General features: G+C 47.8%; 1 protein-coding gene across 1 annotated transcript in view; it reads right to left on the bottom strand.

Annotated features, from left to right (window-relative positions):
• Positions 1-19,283, bottom strand: part of Fstl4 (follistatin like 4) — a 397,613-nt gene that overhangs the window by 35,973 nt on the left and 342,357 nt on the right. The window contains exons 7-8 of the mRNA XM_051180724.1: positions 16,153-16,319; positions 281-401 (exon numbers count right to left, since the gene is read on the bottom strand). Coding sequence (XP_051036681.1) covers positions 281-401; positions 16,153-16,319 — 288 coding nt within the window. The remainder of the gene's footprint in view (positions 1-280; positions 402-16,152; positions 16,320-19,283) is intronic.

Consider the following 19,283-nt stretch of genomic DNA (forward strand, 5'->3'; position numbering starts at 1 on the left):
ATCATGTTGCCCTTGGGCCACACCTGCCCTATCCTTCAGCAGTTCAGGGTGACTTGCCTGCATGACTCATCCCCAAGCTCCCACCCCCAGCATTTGGATTCATTTCATCTGTGGAAGCCCTGGGTAAATCAGACCCAGCACTTTCTAAGCCATTCCCTTTATTACAGCAGATGGGCTATTTATGTCTTTAACAAGACAAAATGCAAGACAGAATAAGGTTTGCTTGGAGTAGTATGGAGGGTGCTTTGAGGGGACAACATGCACGGAGCCATTTACTAACCATTCACCTGCAGGACGTGGGTCTGGAACAGCTGCTCATGGCCCACGGCATGGCAGGTGTAGTTGCCCATGTGGATTGTGGTCACCTTGGTGATGTACAGGGAATCATCCTCTCCGAAGTCCTGTGGGCAAAAGAAAGGGGATGAGATTTGCTTCTGTTGAGCAGGCAAGACAGCTGGTGAGTGAGTTTTCCAGGAAAAACATCTCCCTCCCTGGTGTCTCCTCCTTTGCGTGGACATGACCTCTCCTACTCTGCAATCAAATTCCCTCTAGCTCCTGGGAGTGTGCTGGCTTGCTTCACAGGAATCTTGCTCACCTGGTAGAAGGCTTGATTCCAGAGCAAAGGTTGATAAACTTTCTTAAAAGGATAGACAGTAAACATTTCAGCCTCCAGAGTCTTCTGGTTTCTGTCAACTCCTTAGCTCCACCATGATAGCATGACCATAGCCAGGATGATGTGCATGTGTGAGTGTGGCTGTGTTTGGTGGTATCTATGGTCTCAGCTTGCTTAACCATGGTTCAGATTCCATCCAGATCTGCAAGTGAGTATAGGCAGCTTATGGGATCAGAGTCACCCAAGGAAAGAGAGACAGAACTGATGGGAATATAGGACAAACCAAAACAAGGCAGGGGCATGTGAGAGAGACGGGCCCATTCTCAGAGTTTCTACAGGAAGTGACCCCATGAGTCTTGGCTTAGTGGTTCTTGTGGCCTCCTAGGATGGCTCTTCCTGGGTCAGAACACAGGAGAGAGGTATGGGGAGGGGTCCAATGAACACAGGGCACCAGCACCTCTCTGGCCAGCTATATTCTTTCTTGAGGAGTTGTTCATGAAGCTGGGCCCTTCCAGAAACCAGCTGCCAACAAGTTAGGGCTCAAGGTTTCTTAGTTGTCTATGGAAATCCCTCAGTAGGTTTGGCTTTAACTACCAGACATCTCCAAGGATGTGGTGCTTGGCATTAATGAAGGCCTCAGCCATTGGGTATGAAAAAAGGGCTGCCCAGGGGTGTATGTTGGAGACACGAGAACAGTCAGTAGAGATACTCAAGAGATTCAGAATTGGCTACAGCTCTGCCTCTGACCAAAAGCCCTGTAGTTCCCACCTATGAGTTGTGGACAATACATGTGCCCTGATGAAGGTGTTGGGGACCCAGCAAAAGAAAGTATGGGAATCCGAGTGTAGGGGTACCTGTCTGCAATGCCAGCAGTTGGGAGGTGGAGGCAAGAGGATGGGGAATTCTTATGAGCTCGAGGCTAACCTGGGCTGTATGAGACCCTGTCCTAGTCTACTTTCTTTTGCCGTTATAAAACACTTAACAAGACCAATTCAGAGAGGAAAGGGCTAATTTCAATTTACAGGTTATAGTTTATTATCAAGTGAACCCAGGGCAGGAGCTGGAGACAGGAACTGAAGCAGAGACCACAGCTTACTCAGCCATCTTCCCAAGGGTGCCACCACCTGCAGTGGTCTGGTCAATCATTAATCAAGCGAAGGCTCCACAGACTTGCCTTCAGGTCAATCTAATCGAGGCAATTCCTCTACCATGGTTCCCTCTTCTCAGCTGATTCTAGTTTGTGTCAAGTTGGCAAAAACTAACAAGCACAGACCTTGTCCAAACCAACCAAACCAACCAACCAAACTAAACCAAACCAACCAAACCAAAGTAACCAAACCAACAAACCAACCAAATAAAACTAAACCAAACCAAAACAATACGTAAGAAAAAGGAAGGCACATAAAGATGTTCTCTGGTATGGGACCCCGGCACCCACGCAAAGCATTGTTTTTCCTGATAGTAACACCTAGCTCTCTTTCCTGTCTGCCCCTATCTTCTCTGAGCTTCCTTTGTCTGCAAAGGCACTGTGGTGGCAGGACTTACAGTCACCAGCATAGGATGTCTGAGCAGCTCCTAGGGTCACTTCTTAGTGCACTGCCCCTGTCCCTGCAGCAATGATACTCTCCCCTGATCACACCCCCAGGGCCTGATCACAACCACCAGTCCCTCTAAAGATATTTTAGGGGGGGGGGGCTGGGATGTGGCTCAATTGGTAGAGTGCTTTCCTGGTATGAACAGAGCCAGAGGTTGATGCCTACAGCACACACACAGGGTATGAAGGTAGATACCTGTAATCCCAGCATGAAAGGAGGTGGAAGGATCAGGAGTTCAAGGTCATCCTCAGCTATATACGGCATTCAAGGCCACCTGGGATACATGAGCTCATATTTCAAAGGGGAAAAACAAAACAAAACAAAATGCTTTTGGGATAAATTAACCCAATTAAAGTTGTGGCAGGAAGGTTGATAGTGAATATGGCTTGTGTTTTCAATATTAGCAAAAAGCTCTCATCTTAAAGCAGGGTTCTGGAAGCCTGCACATGAACTGTGAAACATCACTTTCCTTAAAAGATCCCATCCTTACCATTCGGTGGAAGCCTTTATAATAAAAGAACACAGGAGATAGCCGACTTACCCTGTGTCATAATAGAGCCATAAGGGCTCACACCTGAGTTGCTGATGAAAAATTAATGGCTGGTCAATGCTGGGATGACATATTCTGTCTAAGCTGTTTCCTGAGTCAGGACATGTGTTGAGAAAAATATGTTTTGCTTGGAGTCCAAGGGTGGGACGGCAGGCCTCTGAAAGATGGCTGGGAGGCTGGGGCAGCCCCCTCCCTCTGTGTGTGTGTGTGTGTGTGTGTGTGTGTGTATTGGGGGACATGTAGCTCATCCTTATGGGGAGGGCAACAGGGAGGGGAGCCCAATGCTCCATATGGTCAGATATAGGCAGGCTGCACCCCAAAGTGCAGAGCAGGAACTGCTTACTAGGAGTCTAGTCCAGGATCATTTGAATTTTTCCCGACTCTTCATACCATAGCCCTGCTAGAGTCCTTGAAGGTTTGTTAGAGTCCTTGAAGGTAACCTCAGGTTTCTGTGGCCCTTTCCTCTTGTCCCCACCTTGTTAGGGTCACAGTCACAGTCACAGTCACCTGGGTCACAGTCAAACTCCCAGGGATCACCTGAGAGTGGTACCCCCTTAGCATCAGCACACAGTTTAAGAGCTTATTTGTGTCAGAATCTAATACACGGCTAGCCACTCCTGTCAGCCAGTGTTCTATGCCCACAGATCCAACAAACCAGGGGAGAAAATTATCAGGAGAAAAAAAAAAAGGTGCCTGTGCAGACTTTCTTCTTGTCAACACCCCTGAAGAGTACAGTAAAATAACTGTTTATGCAGCATCTAAATCATGTTACACCATATACATTATGTAGAGATGGTTTATGGGAGGGTGTGCATAGGCATGAAAACACTCTGCCATTTTATACAAAGGACTTGAACATCTCCAGATTTACATCACCTTGTTTCATCCTCTGGGGGGAAAGAAAACCAAAAACCAAACATAAAGCAGACATTCAGTACCATGGGGTGAGTTGGTAGATCTATTTGAAAATATCTGATTTCTTTTACCCATCTCTATCATAACACCCTGTACCCAGCCACCATAGACTGATCTGGGGAGCAGAGAACCCCTATTTTGTCCCCCTGCAGCCTGCTCATTCACAGAGCTTCCCACAGAGCAGGCTTTTTCAAGCAAACGCCAGATGGCGCACTGTCACCCAGACCTGGATGATAGTGGTGGCGCTGCCCCTGGCCCAGCCATCTTCCACTCTGCTGTGTCCTCAAGTGCCCAGTCCTGCTTACAAGAGCTTTCCATTTGCTGTCACTCCTCCTTGGAGGCTGCTGTCTATCTCCATCTCCTCCAGGGGTGCTCACATCTCATCTGACCTCCACTCCAATGCTCCAGCCTCCTAGTCCCAAAGGGTGAGTTGTTAGGATCACAAAGAGATTGTGTTACTGCATTCACCACCTGTGAAGCACACTAGACTTGAGCTTCATGGGGGAGATGCTTGGACTCTGTGGTCACCACTGTTTCCCTAGAGCTGAGTACCGCACTTCACATCAGTGATGTTTGTTGAGTGGGCTATAAGCCACCAAGTGAAGCTTTTTGGGGCATAGAGTTCTGTTCTGGTTTTTTGGTATGAAAATCTGGGTATCTGATCAAGTATTGATTAGCCATGCACGTGGGAGTGGTCACAAAGTGCTGGCATAATGGTAAAGGATTGGTCCCAGGTATTCATGTGTGTGTGTGTGTGTGTGTAAGCATGCAGGTGCATATGTACATGTGTGCAGGTGTATGTGCATGTGCAGGTGTGTGCAGGTACATACAGGGAATGTACACATGTGTGTAGGTGCATGTGGGAGCAAGGGGCTAACATTGGTGTCATTCCTCAGAGGCTGCACACTTTGATTTTTTTTTTTTTTTTTTGAGACGATCTCTTCATTGGCTCAGAGCTTGCTGATGTGGATGTGCTAGCTGGCCAGGGAGTCCCAGGGACCCTTCTGTCTGTCTCTGTCTCTGTCTCTGCCTCCTTTCCCAAGAGGGGATTACAAATATGCACCACCACACTTGGCTTTTTCTCATGGGTTCTGGAGATTGAATGTAGGTCCTCGTCAACCTTAGTAACTTCGTTGACCAAGCCACATACCCAGATTGGGTCTCATCTTGTTCTTACTTCCTGTCCATTTCTTCATTATCCTGTATCCCTCTGAGGGATCCCATTCTTTGGCATCTTTCAGGTCAGGGCATCTGAGATGGACTGAAGGGTTAACTCAGGGCAGCAGCAGATAGAAATGTCCTTGTGCAGGGCCCCAAACTGTTGACTATGCACCCATGAAAGAGTCTGTTAGCCTCTGCATGCTTCTCTTGTCTCTCAAGAGTAAGTCTTTCTTTCCTTTGAGCAGAGCATGCCCCTGGAGTAGTGGGCTTGTGGGAAGAGCTCTACCAGCCCCCGAGGGATGCAGGAGCCAGCCAGATGCTCCAGAGCTCTTTTGTTAAGTACAGAGCACATCACTGCCTGTGCTGTCAGCTCAGGGAGAGCCCGCCTCTGTAATAAATAAAATAATCTCTCTAGGCTAAAACAATAGACATCATATAATTACAGAACGAAATGCATATTGTTTTCTGGATATGAATACTGGCTTCAGAAATCAAATTACCTCATTGGATGTGAGAGAATTACTTTAAACATTGATTTATAAGAAGCTACATAAAACGAAGCCTGCAATCTTTCCTCCTCCGAACGCTTCCTGAGACGTGTCTGAATACTGCTATCAATGCTTGATTGCATCTCTGTAATTGTTTTTTTATGGATAGCTTTTTCCCTCTGATACATAGAAATGTATTAGCAAAATCAAAGTTCCTTCCAGAAATAAACAGATGCCAGATTAGACCATTCTTTGTATGGGTGCACATCCATTTTTTGGGAAGGAGACAATTTTACTCAAAGACGCGATGTTTGTCTATTAAAAAGCGATTTTCTAAGTATTTGTCCTTATTAAAGAAAGTAATTAGATGAGACTTCAGTATTAAACAGTAGTTAAGCAGAGAGGAGGTGGTGGATGCCTCCATAGTGACACACGAGAGTCAAGAATAAGTAATGTCACAACAAGCCATCAAGGCTGAATATTTGGTGACTCAGCATTAAACAGAAGGACTCTGGGGTGACACTAAAGTTCAGCTTAACCATATTGTCAAAGTTACAAGCTGAAGCTCAGTTTGCAGGCATTTATCCAGAACTTTCCAACTCTGCTCTTTCAAGAAGCATCCTGGGGAGGGGTGGGAGCAGGGCTGGAGAGATGGTTCAGTGGTTAAGAGCACCTGCTGCTCTTCCAGGGGGTCTGGGTTCAAGTCCCAGCACCCACATGGCTGCTCATCACCATCTCCAACTCCATTTCCAGGAGATCTGACACTCTCTTCTGGCCTCCTGCATGCACATGGTACACATACATACATGCAGAAAAAACATGAACACAAAAATAGAACAGACAAATCAACCCAAGGAGCACCCTGGGCTCTCTTTGGGTAGGAGGGTTTAGCAGGGGCCTCTGATTCCATTCTGGCTTGACTCTAGCTTATAAACTGTTACTCATCCTGGTATCTTGCCTACATAGTCAAACAGTGTGGTCCTTAAAAAAAAAAAAAAAAAAAAAACAGAGTGGTATCTAACAGCCTGCTAGTAGCCAATACTCAGAGATGTTTGAATCACATGTTTAGTGTTCAGACCAAATGGGGTCCCCATGCATGCATTGGTAAATATATAACAACATCTACACAAACACATATCGAGTATGAAAAAGTATGTGCATATGCACACACCCAACCATCTAACCTACCAGCTCCCTATATCTGACCACTTATATTGGGGGTCCTGCTCTGCCTTGTTTTTCCAAGCTCCTCCAAGAACAGATGTGGTATTCTACAGGGACCTGCCAAGCCTGTCCTCTTGCTCAAGATCTTTTTGTATTAGAGATATTGCAGCAACATTCTGGGTGGCCACTAAAGCCTGAAGAGAGCAGCTATGCAGGTGTAGGCATCCCGGGCTGGGGTTGTCCTGCCCACTTCAGGTTCAGGACCAGGAGAGGGGGAGACAGAACACATGAGAAGGCACTGTGAGGAAAGCTCCCAGCTTCGAGACCTTGGGGACATGTATAGTCATTGGATGACTTGGGTGACTACTGGCTTGTGGGGGTCAGGCTCTTCCCTTGTGACTGTGAGCCTCACAGGAAGTATCCCATAATTCTTTATCACTGTGTCATCATGCCACATAATGAACTCAGGTATTGGCTGACTGGATGGAAACATGGAACTTAGGAAGCTGTTCCTTATGGCATATGCCTAAAAGGAAGGGCATCAAAATTTACTGCTACTCAAAGACACTGCTAGCTCTGTAGGGAGGTGGTCCCTAAGCCACCAAAATGTTCTGCTTCATTGGAGTTTCTGCTTATGTGGGATCTTCAGGCCATGGGGGAGCCACCCTGCCTCCTGAGGGGTTGCAGGCTAAAGGTTGTAATGAGGCTCCAGAAAGATCTCTGGATATCAAGGACTGGCACACTTAGTGTGACTGCCATGATGATGATGGAAAACAGCATGCCTGTATCTTCTCTGGGATGGGCCCTGGGAGGCACCTTGGTCAGAACTCCCTGGATTCTGCTGATGTCTCCTGATGTCTCCTGACTGATTTTCTCCTGCTTTTTCCCCACTGGAAACTGTCAATTGTGAGGCTAACAGCTTTCAGTGATTTCTGTGAGTCCTACCAGCAAATCACTGACCCCAAGGCTGGTTTGAGAATCCCAGAGTTCTGGCCCAATTGCCTGGGTTCTGGGATGCTATATTGAGAAGGTTCACGTGAGCACAAGGCACTGGAGGCTCATATCAGAGATGCTTCTCTGAGCACCGAGCTTGCTTGTTCTCAGAGAGCAAACAGCACTCATCTGGCTGGAGTGTCATGAGGTATAACTGGAGATGCTGAGCCTTTTTACCAGGTTCCTGAGTCCCTGAATCAGGCTTTGGGTCCATGGATAATTGCCAGTGTGTGCAGGAGATCTGAAAGGACTCAGGCATCACTCTGTGTATAACAGCATCAAATTAAGTTCTAGACCCATTTTAACCAACCATTCTCATCAGGGAGGCTGGCATTCTTCCTCCAAGTGACTCTTGGGCCATAAGTCCTTAAGCTGAGAGGCTTTAATGGAGTAATAGCCCCTGGTCCCAAACTGTTTCATGATAGTCAACTACTGTCATTAGAACATTCCAATGTTCTTGTAGGGATCAAGAGATTTTTTTGATCAGGAAGTCCCCCATTGACCTGATAGTTAAAACCCGTACACACTGTTGGAAGGGGTATAGACCAGCACACCCTTTGGAAAAGGATTTAGTAATCTCTCTCCAAGATGCAAATGTCAGGGAGAGGGTCTGGCTTAGTTGGTGGAATGCTTGTTTAACATGCACGAATAGCTGGATTTGATCCTTTCCATTTGCATAAACTAAGAATAGTGGGGGCATGCCAATGATCCCAGCAACAGGAGGCAGGGGGGCAACCTTAGCTACACTGGGGGCCCAAGGCTAGCCTGAGCTACAGGACAGCCTGTTTCAAAACAAACAAGTCAACTCTTGCCAAATCACGCACTGGCTCCTCCCAAGAACTTCCCTTACGGACTTGGTCAGAAATAGAACTGTGTGTCTGAATGAGGGCTGCAGCAGGGTGGGCAGTGGACAAGGCCAACACAAAATGACAAAGAGATAACAGGTGAAGGCACACTGGGAGGGGGCAGAGGGTAAGGCAGGACTGCTGCTCTGGTGGGGGGCTGGGACTGCAGGCTTTGGAGATTATAGTTGGAGGGCTGGGTTACAACATGCAGCGGCCAAGAGGGTGGTGAGTCTTTGAAGAGTCCACAGATGCTGCTCAGGATTTAGGCAGGTACTGAAGGCAACACTAAGAGGGGAAAGAGGTGAGCCAGAGGAAGCCAATGCAGAGGAGGTACTTGGGAAGTTGCTCCACAGGTCCACAAGCTCCTGGACCCGTCCCTGGAGTGCCCCCTTTCTTTTCTCTTTAATACAGGGTCTCATGTGGCACAGGCAGGCTTCTCACTTGCTTTGGAGGCAACAGAGGGCTCTGGATTTCTGATCTTCCTGCCTCTCCCACCTACGCTACAGGTGTGTGTCACTACACCCTGTTATGCAACGCAGGGAATGGAACCCAGGGCTTGTGCATACAAGACAAGCCTATCCATTAACTCTATCCATTAACTCATGTCCCCAGCCCCTGGACCACTGTGGGCAATACACCTATCAGTTTGAATCTACCCTAAGATTAAAAGTGCAGGGCGTCTAGCTATCACCAGGGCCTTCAACCCAAGCTGGAAAGAACTGGCCCCAGCTTCAAGTATTGTGTTTTCCAAGAGTTTAAAACAAAATGTACCCAGGCATTTAATGAGATGATCTTAATGCAGAATGACAGCTACTGTCTGCCGTGTGGCAAACAGCTCTCCATGCTAATCAAACGCCTCTCATCACTCCACAAAGGATTCACGACCAGTTCACACAAAGACAATAAAAAATAAATGAGTCATGAGCTCCTAAATCATTTTCTTTTTGGTCTTTTTTTTTTTTTTTTAAAGAACTCACTTCCAAAGAAACATTTGGAGAGAGAAGCACGTGCTTCATTAGAAATATTTGTTCTCGGTTTTACACCGTTTAGCCATGGGGGAAAGGGAACCTTTTAACAGACCCTTCAAACAATGGCATGGCTACTTTCTTCTAGTGGGCTTTGTGTTGCTGCTTTTATCACTGTACTCTGCCTGCCAACGTTTGAAAGCCCAAATAGTGAGTTTCAGTTAAAAAAAAAAAAAAAAAAAAAAAAGAAAGAAAGAAAAACCCCCACAGAAACCTCAAACTACAACCAAATAATGAGCGGATCTTTCAAGTTCTTTGAAATATACTGAGTGTGTGGTAGGTCTTTAAGATCTTTTAAAAACATTTACTTTGTGTGCACACGTGTGTATACAGGTATGTGCCCCATAGCACAGGTGTGGAGTATGTGAGGGTTAGTGGCAAGTGCCTTTAGTCACTGAGCCATTACTGCCTCTTTTTTTTTTCCTTCCCTTTAAAATTTTTTTATTACATTTCTTTATTTGTGTGTGTGCATGCATGTGTCCATGCATGTATGTGTGTGCAGTCGTGGAGATCAGAGGATAACTTGAGGGATTTGGTTCTTTCCTTTAATCATGTGATCCACCATGCTTGGTAACAAGCACTTTTGTCTAACTACTGAACCATCTTACTGTCCCTCCCACCCTGGTTTTAAAGAGAAGAAATGTAAGAGAGACTGGGAATGTGGCTCAGTGGTACAATGCTTGCTTAGCATGCACAAGGTCTTGGGTTTGTCTTGGTAGCACACACATATACACACATGCACACACACATTTTCCCCCTGAGAAGGTCCTCAGTGGGGCCAACGGGAAGTGGCTTAATGTGCCAACACTAAGTATTACGTTTTGTTTTTGTTTTTGTTTTTTTTTTTAAATCAAGAAACCTCAAGAGTGCCACTGGGTGGCAGGCTGGCTGCAGGCCCTCAGAAATCTCTTCCACACCTCTGAATGCTCTAACCCCACACACTTTATGCAGTAGTGGGAAGGGATGCTTGAAAGAGACCAGCCCAGAACCTGCTACCACAAGGCAGGAGCAGCTGTGAATCCATAGGGAGAAAATACCAGCACTCAGTGATTCTGCTGATCTGCCGTCACCTGCAGCTTCTGGGATGCCCTGCCCCATTTCTGTTCCCTCCTTGGACGGGTGTCATGACCCCTTGGATGACAGGGAGGGTGAAGGAGTCATGTACTAGAGGACAAGTGATACTGTTGAGGCAATGATGCATAGTCTGGGTTTGGAGGTGTTCCTCACTGTGTTTGGAATGGCTGCTGCAAACCCTGGAGTGGTTAGAGAACCATAGATTGTGGTTCAGGGTGGGCCTGCATGTTCTGTTTGTATAGAAAGTGAGACATCATTCAACCTCCATCCCAGAGTACCCACTGTGGGGCTGGGAGTAGCATATACTTCTGTCTTTGATATAGGCCCCAGCTTAGCCCCTAAAGACTGGCTCTGAGCCTTGGGAAGGTAGGTGTGTGTGTGTGAATGAGTGTGAGTACACATGCACAGGAAGAACTATCCAGGGAAGGGTGAGACATGGTTCTTCTTTGTGGTCCAGGAAGAAAGCAAGGTGCTTTCCTGGATTTTGTACAGGACTCAAAAATCCCAGAGTCCAAAGTGGCTTCTTCATCACTGAGCTGTGTGATCTCAGAGTTGGGAGAGCTTCAAATCTTAACCTGCCCCTGTTCTGATGGGACACCTATAGTGGTAGACATCTTTCTGCTTCCTAAGATACCATGGTATCTAGGTAGAGCAACCCCCTTCCAGGATGAACACCATATCATGGGCTTTGGCTGCTGAGAGACACCTGTTCCTGGTATTGTGTGAGTGACAGACAGCATTTGCCTGTTACCCACATAGCATTTGGACAGAGCAGACCCAGGGAGATCTGACTACTGACTTCTGGTGCCCACAGTGGGATAGCCTGTGGGGGCACCATGTCACGGCAAGGTCTCTTCTTCCTCTACCAGACAACCCCAGTATGAACACACTCCTAGGGGCAGCCTGACTGAAGAAAACAGCTTCTAGGTCAGTGACCATGGCCACAGTTCCCCAGTGATGGGTGTGAGTGGAGTACAGGGTCAGATCCAAGACACACTGAGAAAAATGGATGCTTCAGTAAAGAAACCAATAGGTGGCCAGGAAGTAACTCAATTACAGGCTGCATGTTATTGGCTCCAGGGGCCATGGGTTGGAGTGGAAACCATCGATTTCTCTTCAAGCTGATAGAAGGAGGCACATTGTTACTCAGAAGCCTCTGTAAGGGGCGCTGTGACTAGCACCCTGCACAGCTGCCTCTTCTGGGGGTGGGGATCTTCTTTGGGGAGGGTGTTCTGCTGTTATAAGCTGGTGGGGGTGAAGCTGAAGTCACATGCATGTAAAGTACTGGTGTGCACATTCTCGGGAGGCCCTGAAAGGTCCAGGCTGGACTTCCTGGCAAGGTGAATATACTGTGAATGGTGCCATAGCCATATGGAGGAAACTCTGGTCAAGAGCCACTGTGGCCACTCAGAATGTGCTCTAGGCCAACTTAGAGAGGGGAAAGACTCAAGAGTGGCCACGGACCTCCCTTTTGTTCTGGGTCCCATGTTACCTGGAACTTTTCTTGGAGACATGTTCAACTTTAGGTTGGGAGGGCCTCTGGTCCTGTGTAACAGCTACATTTGACCACATTGCTTCCTGACTAAAACCTAGTGGTTCCCCTGAGTCAGTGGGGAAACAGGCTGTTAACATGAATATTCAAAGCCCTTTGGGGTCTGTCCCCCAACTGGGTCTCTCTCTTGCTTGTCCTAGTCACAGGAAGCCCCAGCAAGGGCAGCTCTTCTCTGCAGCCTTTCCAACAGGTGTTTGTGGAGTCTTGTCCCTCCCTGTGTGCTGGGGCCAGCATCTTTGCTCTGAGCCCCAGCGTGGAGCTTTTGTGGCACTTAGTAAGCGAATCAATGCAAAAATGATGACTGGCAAGCTCAGTGTCTCTGACAGAAGCTGTCGCTCTCTGTAGAAGGCAGGCAGCTCCTTGCTTGCCTCCGGGCGAGACGGCAACATTGACTTTCTGATCAAATATTATTCTGATGCGCAAGGCATCTTTGATGTTTGCAAGTCAGAAAAGTTTAATTACATGTGTCATTAGGATGGCATTCTCTAATAGCTCTGCGACTGAATTCATTAACAGAGTTCTTAACAGATAAGACAAGACAAATTAATATTTTGTTGCCCATGAAAGCGTCTCATTAAGAGAGTAGAGAAAAAGTGATTAATACTTTCTTGCCAATCAAGATGTCTCATACAAATGACAAAGAAAGGAGACCCACACCTTTTGTGTTTTCTAATCTCCCTGCTTGGGGTTTGGAAGGCCGATCTGCTTCCCTGGTTGGAAGCCATGTTTGGGCACCAGGCCTTAATTACAACTCTGTTGATTGCATTTCAGCACTCATGGTGGTGGGGTGAGGGGTATTGAGATGGCCAATAGGCTCTGGGAACACCAGGAACCTCAGATCTTTGCTCCTCCTGGGCTGTTCTCCCCTGACCAATTCTTGCTTCATAAATGGCCTGGGACATCTGATGAACTGGTTCCTGCTCTCTTTGGACTAGAAGTGCCCTCCCCGACGTCCTGGGAGGGAGTGGGGATATTGCCGCAAACATTTGGTGTGTCCCACACTGAGCCGGTGTTTCCCACACATGGTCAACTTAATGATGGTAGATGTTGAGTCTTGAACCCTGGGACAAATAGCTGAAGTTTGACATAACAAAGTGGCCACTGGCCACTAGGTTCTCCCAGCATCCCTCAGTCCCTAACTGTTATAGGGTCCTCCTGCTTCCCTACCCTGAACTCCAGCCCAGGGGTTGGGCATCCCCTCCCTCAGCTGCCCTTCCCTATATAATCCAACCATTTCTGTTACCCATCCTCTTTGGGACTCTTGGCTGCTGCAACAAGTTCCCCTTTCTCTCCTCTCCCTCACCCCCTCCTCACATGGGTCAGGGTCATGACTACTCTGAACTCTCCCAGATGTCTGCCTCTGGCTATGTTTTCCCTTTTATCTACAATAAACTTTCTCCTTCACTATACCTAGGAACAGCCATGTTGTACACTTTTTATTTTTTATTCAGTAACAATAATTATAATAATGAGTAAAAAAAATGACAATGATGATGATAATGGCACCAATAGAATAGTCTGTGTCAAGAATGTTACATGCATCTCTTCACTGTAAATGTATAAGGCAAGTGCTCTCTCTCATTTATCCCATTTCATAGATGAGGAAAACTGAGACTTATAAAGGTCAAGGCCTTTTCCAAGGTTACTGAACAAGTGGTAGAGCTGAGACTTGAACCTAGGTCCCTTTGAACCCACAGCCTTTGTTCTTCATTAGCAGGTGGTGCTCCCTCTCCCTGATGGGGAGGAGGCAGGCATGGGCATTGCATGTATGTGTTTGCATGCAGTGAGGACCCCTGTGGAGCACGTGTTGCCCTGCACCCATTTTGGGGCTTCTGAGAAGCACTGACCCCGCCTATTTGCAGGCTACCAACTCAACCATGAGCAAGTGTTTCCAGGGAGGTAACGAGGGGCCATTAATCTCTGGTTGCACCCACAATTATCCAAATTGCTAACCTGATTTGAAACGGAGAAATGCAATTGAGTTGGTGCTGGAGGCATGTTTGAGTAATTTAATTAACCGATGGCAAGTGCACTAAGGACGGGTTGCCTCTGCTTTTATTTCTGATGTGTTTAAATGGAACACCAGGTAATGCTGGGGAGGTTAGTCAGCCACCAGTGGTTCTGCTTATCGAGGAGCCAATCACAGCGGCCCAAGGCATTTGTAAATGGATGCCAATTATGAGAGACTCCGTATACACAAGCCGCATATCCAACCCTCACACACATGCATACATATACATGCTCACACTCAGTGCACACATACACTTGAGCCCCCCACAAATACACACAATTAACAGACATATGTACATACATAAATGTATAAATATACATATGCATACTCAGCACTCAGTCTCCAAGATGAATTTCTTGCTATGGTCTCTGGCAAGGCCTATCATCTCAGGTCTAGAGATATGAAGGAGCCTACTCAAAAAGTGTCTATTAGTCACACACCAGGCCAGCACTTCACTGGCATTCAGAGGGGGATGTGAGAGGATACTGGCCTTCATACCACAAAGGGGAAACTTCAGGGAAACAACCCTGCCCTCCTGGTGTGACAAGAGAGTTGAAGACATTCCTCAGCCAGGTCTGCTAGGTCAGATGCTGCACAGTGGCCACTTTTTCTAGCTGCCTCCCCTGTGATCTGCAGGCGCCACCCAAAGGGGCCTAGAATCTTGAATCTCAACTCTAATGGTGCCTATACTCAGCTGGACCACTTATATCATGATAGTCTCAGCCCCGGGAGCAGCTTCAGGTCCTGGGTTAAGCTGCCATCTTGAGGCTGTTAGTACTGCTATCTGGTCCCTGCCTGTGCTTGCACATCCCTAGAGGCTCAATCTGCCATAGGCAAGCTTGGTGGCAACAGCGGTGTCCCATCTAAGGGTCACAGATTGGTCTCCTTTGAGGTCACATGGTTCAGATCGTCTCCCTCCACCCTGCCCCTATTCTATCTCTTATAGGTGGCCAGGATCCGACCATTCATACCATGAATCTTCTTCTCTGATGCAAACATCCCTTTATAGACCTAGTGTTCTGTCTGGAGTCAAGGAGACCAGGGTGGTCTCCTCTACTTGAAAACGCTACTTATGTTATTTTAGCCCAGGACCCATAGCTGCTCCAGTATCTCACCAACATGGGTGGCATTGCTGACTTCTCTTGTGAAATGTCTGGGCAGCCACCTTTGCCAAAGCTAGACCAACTGATATAGTCAAATCAATCCATGCCTTCTTGAAGTTCAGTGGAAGGGAGGGGCTGCCCAGGATGCTTTTTTAGAGATGAATTTACCAGAGACCAGCAGGCCAAGGGATTACTCCAAGTCCCAAAGCTGGTAGAGAAGCAGCTGTCTGATTCCTCAGGGTCCAGAAGTGTCCCCTGTTGGTTGCATCAGGCTGTGTGAATTCACTCACCTACTCTCTTCTGATGAGGTGTGTGTGTGTGGTGTTGGGTGTGTGGATTTGTGTGTGCAGAAGTTCTCATTGTTGATGTCAGTTTGTAAATGCCCTTTGGACACTCTGATTGGTTCCATGCTAAGCCAGGGCCACTGGTGACTGAATAACCTACATGTCCATCTGGGAGAGAGGTGGTTTGAAATTCTTTGAATCTGTATCTCCTTATCCAAAAAAGAAGGTCCTTAAAGCCAGCCTCCTCTGGCCTTACTTGGCCCCTTCTGCCTCCTCATTTACCCTCCATCTGACCAGCCACCTTGCTCCTTTTGCCATCTGTAGGGACAACCCATCTGTCCATCTTCTCCCCAGCTACAGAGCTGGACTCTTCCTCATAGCTCCTGGCTAGCTTTTCTCTCTGGCTCTGAAGCCTCCTGCCTGGCTATGTTCTCTGGAAGTTTGTGGCTCATCTCTATAAGGAATGAGATTGGGCCCACATAGCCTGTTCCTCTCCAGATCCCAGGCTTAGAGCCTGTATTAGGCCTTTGCTAAAACAGGGCCCCTGGCAGGTGCTACCTGCCCTGGCTATGTGCCTGCCGATTAGTAACTCCTCTCCTTTGATTGGATATAACTATCAGGTTAATGACTGCCATCCATCTTGTCCTCTGTACATGCAGGGACTTGGATGCAGGCTGACCATGGACCTGTTAAATGGAAGCCCTCTGCTACATGGTGTCCTGCATGTTGGCATTCCCAGGACATCCCTTGCATTCAGAATGAGTGCTGGGGTGACTTACATTGATGTCTTCCAGGCCCAGGAAGCTCAGAGTGAGCCCATTGCGCTTCCAGATGATTGGTGGCCTCAGGTCTCCACGAATAGCACAGGTCAGCACTGTGCTCAGCCCCACAGTCACTGTGGTCACACTGACTTTGTCCTCAGGGGCAAGGCTCAGCTGAATCACCTCTGTAGAGGGAGACGAGAGAGAGGTGAAGCAGACTCAGGGGCCAGATCTCAATTCTAGGTGAACAGTCATGGATTCACTCAAGGCCAAATAATGGTTTATACTGTGCTAACAAAGTGCACAGGTAGACACCTTTGCTGCATGATGACTTACAATGATGTCAAATGTCTGAAAGGCTCTCTGAGTCAAAACCAGTCAGGAGCCTCAGCTAAGGTGAGGGGAGACATCTGGGCCATGGGTCTGTGAGTCGAGTTGAGAACACCAGTTGCCAGGCCCCATGAGCCCCACCCAGCAGAGACCACAGAGCTGCCTGTGGGGTATGCTGCTTGAAGCACTCTGGTTTAATGAAGTTGGAACTTGCTGCCTGTGGTCAAGGTCTGTTGGCGAGTCGACAGCTATGTCGTCCATCTGGGGGTAGCTTAAAGGTTGAACTGTCTGTGGTCTGGAGCAGGAACTGGCTGACCTTTGAAGGTCTGTTTCTGTCTGAAGATTCATTGAGCTTGGATTTGTATTTCTGTCCTGTGGCCATGCACTATGGCCTTTCATCATCATCATTATCATCATCATCATCATCATCATCATCATCAATTATTTGAAGTATACTTCAGGCTAGCCAAATTATGAGTCCTTCCATTTACACTTGCCAGCTGGCATGGAGCCTGGTCATTCTTTAGGCCAACATAGAAGGATCTAAGATATTTCCACACCACCCCCAGGCTTTCTGAGATCCTCACGATTTATGAAAAATCAATCAAACCCAGGCTGTTCAGTGCAAACATGGGACTGGGCTGGAGTGTGTGTGTGTGGGGGAACGGGATGGGTGGCCCCCTGCTCTTCCTCTATGTCCACTCAGGAGCTGGGGAGGTGGGTTGGCTTCAAGGGTGGGTGTATCTGTATGTAGTCTAAGGTGCTGTGAAAGTTGCATGGTGCTACACTATCTCACTATGCCATTGTACTGGGACATAGGTGGCCCTGATGGGTATGCCCTCCAAAGAGGCTGAAGCAAAGCGTCAATCTGGGAGCTAAGCTCCATGGGATGCTAGGAGCTGGGTGCTGGAGTGGCACCACCTCGGGCTGTGCATCTGGATGCTCTTTTGCCAGGACGTGGGGGGAGGGGAACAGGAGAGAAGAGAGGCACAGGTACAGTGCTTCAGGGCGGGAGTTGGAAGCAGGAGCCTAAGGTCAAATCTGCAGCAGGCAAGTCCCTTCCTAGACACATAGTGGCCCTGCCCTGGGCTTGTGACGATGAACAAGCTGTATATGAGGCGTCTCCTCAGTACTTGTTGGATGGATGGATGAACAACGGAGGAAATGGAAATAAAGGAGCCCAAGAGCCAAGAGGCCTGTGGGGAGGGGCAGTCACACAGAGGAAAAATGTGACTCGAGAGAAGGAGCCAGCGTGAGGAAAGATAAGCACTGAGTGATGGATGTGGACGCAGCCAGTGTAATATTTCACAAACATTATAGCCGTGCATTTCAAATTCTCTCTTAAATCATGGTCCGCCTGCTGCCCTCCCACCTCTGGGCCAAGAGTGCTATTGCTCAGGGCAGGAAAAAGAGGTGCAGATGGTGTAGCAAGACCAAGAATCAGGGGAGTCAGAGGAAGGGGAGGGTGTGATGGGGGTGTGAGGGAGAGGGTGAGGAAGGGAGGGAAGGGAAGATGGGCACACACACACACACACACACACACACACACACACACACACACACACACACAGAGAGAGTTGACTGAAACTGTTTAGCTTCCACCACACTCTGGGCCCTCAGGGTTCAGAATCAGTGCTCTCAGTTGAGGAAAGGAGAGCTTCCTCTCTGGATGACCACTGTGCTCTGGAAGCAAGATCAGTGGACTGCTCCTCTTGTGGGAATAAGAAGGGTGCCTTCCAGAAATGTAGAGGGAGGGATCCTGAGGGTCTCTGAAAGATGCTATACACCCCCCCCCAGCAGTCTGCTCCTCACATACTGTGAATCAGACCAGAACTTGAAGGGATGGTAGTGATGAGGATAGGTTGTGGGAGGCTCAGCTTGGATGGGTTGCACGGCAGACGGGAGTAGCTTGGAGATCCTGCTGGGTGGAACTAGGCAGCTAAGAGAGGCTATGCTGCTTCCTAGGTAATTAACACACAGTGCCTCTCCTCTTCTTGGGCTGCTGCAGACTTTTGTGAGGACTGTGGGAATCCTAGACAACTCCACAATTGAGTGAGGCTTGGGAGCCACTGACTTCCAAGATAGGAGGGACCGGGGAATCTGAAAGCAGGGGCAGTGCAAAGTAGATGAGAGATGGGCAATCTGATGGATTAGAGTTCTAGGCTCCAAGTGCAGGCGTTCACGTAGGATAGGATACCAACGAGAACTGTAGGATCCCCTCCTCCACGGAACTCCCAAGGTCACAATTTTCACAAAAGGTCTGCTAGAGCCTGGAATGTAGGGGCAATACAAACAAGGCAAACATACTGGGGCCAGGGCAGTTGCAGCCTTCTGTGACCCTCCTGGCTTGGGTGGCCGGGACAGCTGGGTGATGTACCTTTCTCGGTTGAGTTCCCTATCATTTGTATGTATGAAGACATACACTCTGTGCAGGAAAAACTCATGCAAAATTAGAATGCGTGAGTACCCACAGAACCATCGTAATTCTGCTCCTGTCAGCTACACAAATATTAACCAAACAGCAAATATTTGGATCATTTAAAGTTTAATTAAATGAATGTTTTATTGGATTTAATTCGTGTCAATATTCCCCAGCTCCTTTTAAAATTCTAAAGAGATTTATGGTTACTGAGCCTTCTTCTCCCACCCTTGTTTCTTTATTTACTGTTCAGCAAGCTTTCCCTGCTTCCAGGCTAAGTGGGAAGACCAAGCAAGCTAGCAGTCTGGGATGAATCATGCAGACTGGGGTCATCTGGACAGGCAGGATAGGACCCTTACCTCCGAACCTGGCTCAGTTTCTGAAAAGTGGAGCAGCCTTG

Source organism: Phodopus roborovskii, unplaced genomic scaffold (assembly GCF_943737965.1).
Source record: "Phodopus roborovskii unplaced genomic scaffold, PHOROB, whole genome shotgun sequence".
In the NCBI taxonomy this organism is placed as follows: Eukaryota; Metazoa; Chordata; class Mammalia; order Rodentia; family Cricetidae; genus Phodopus; species Phodopus roborovskii.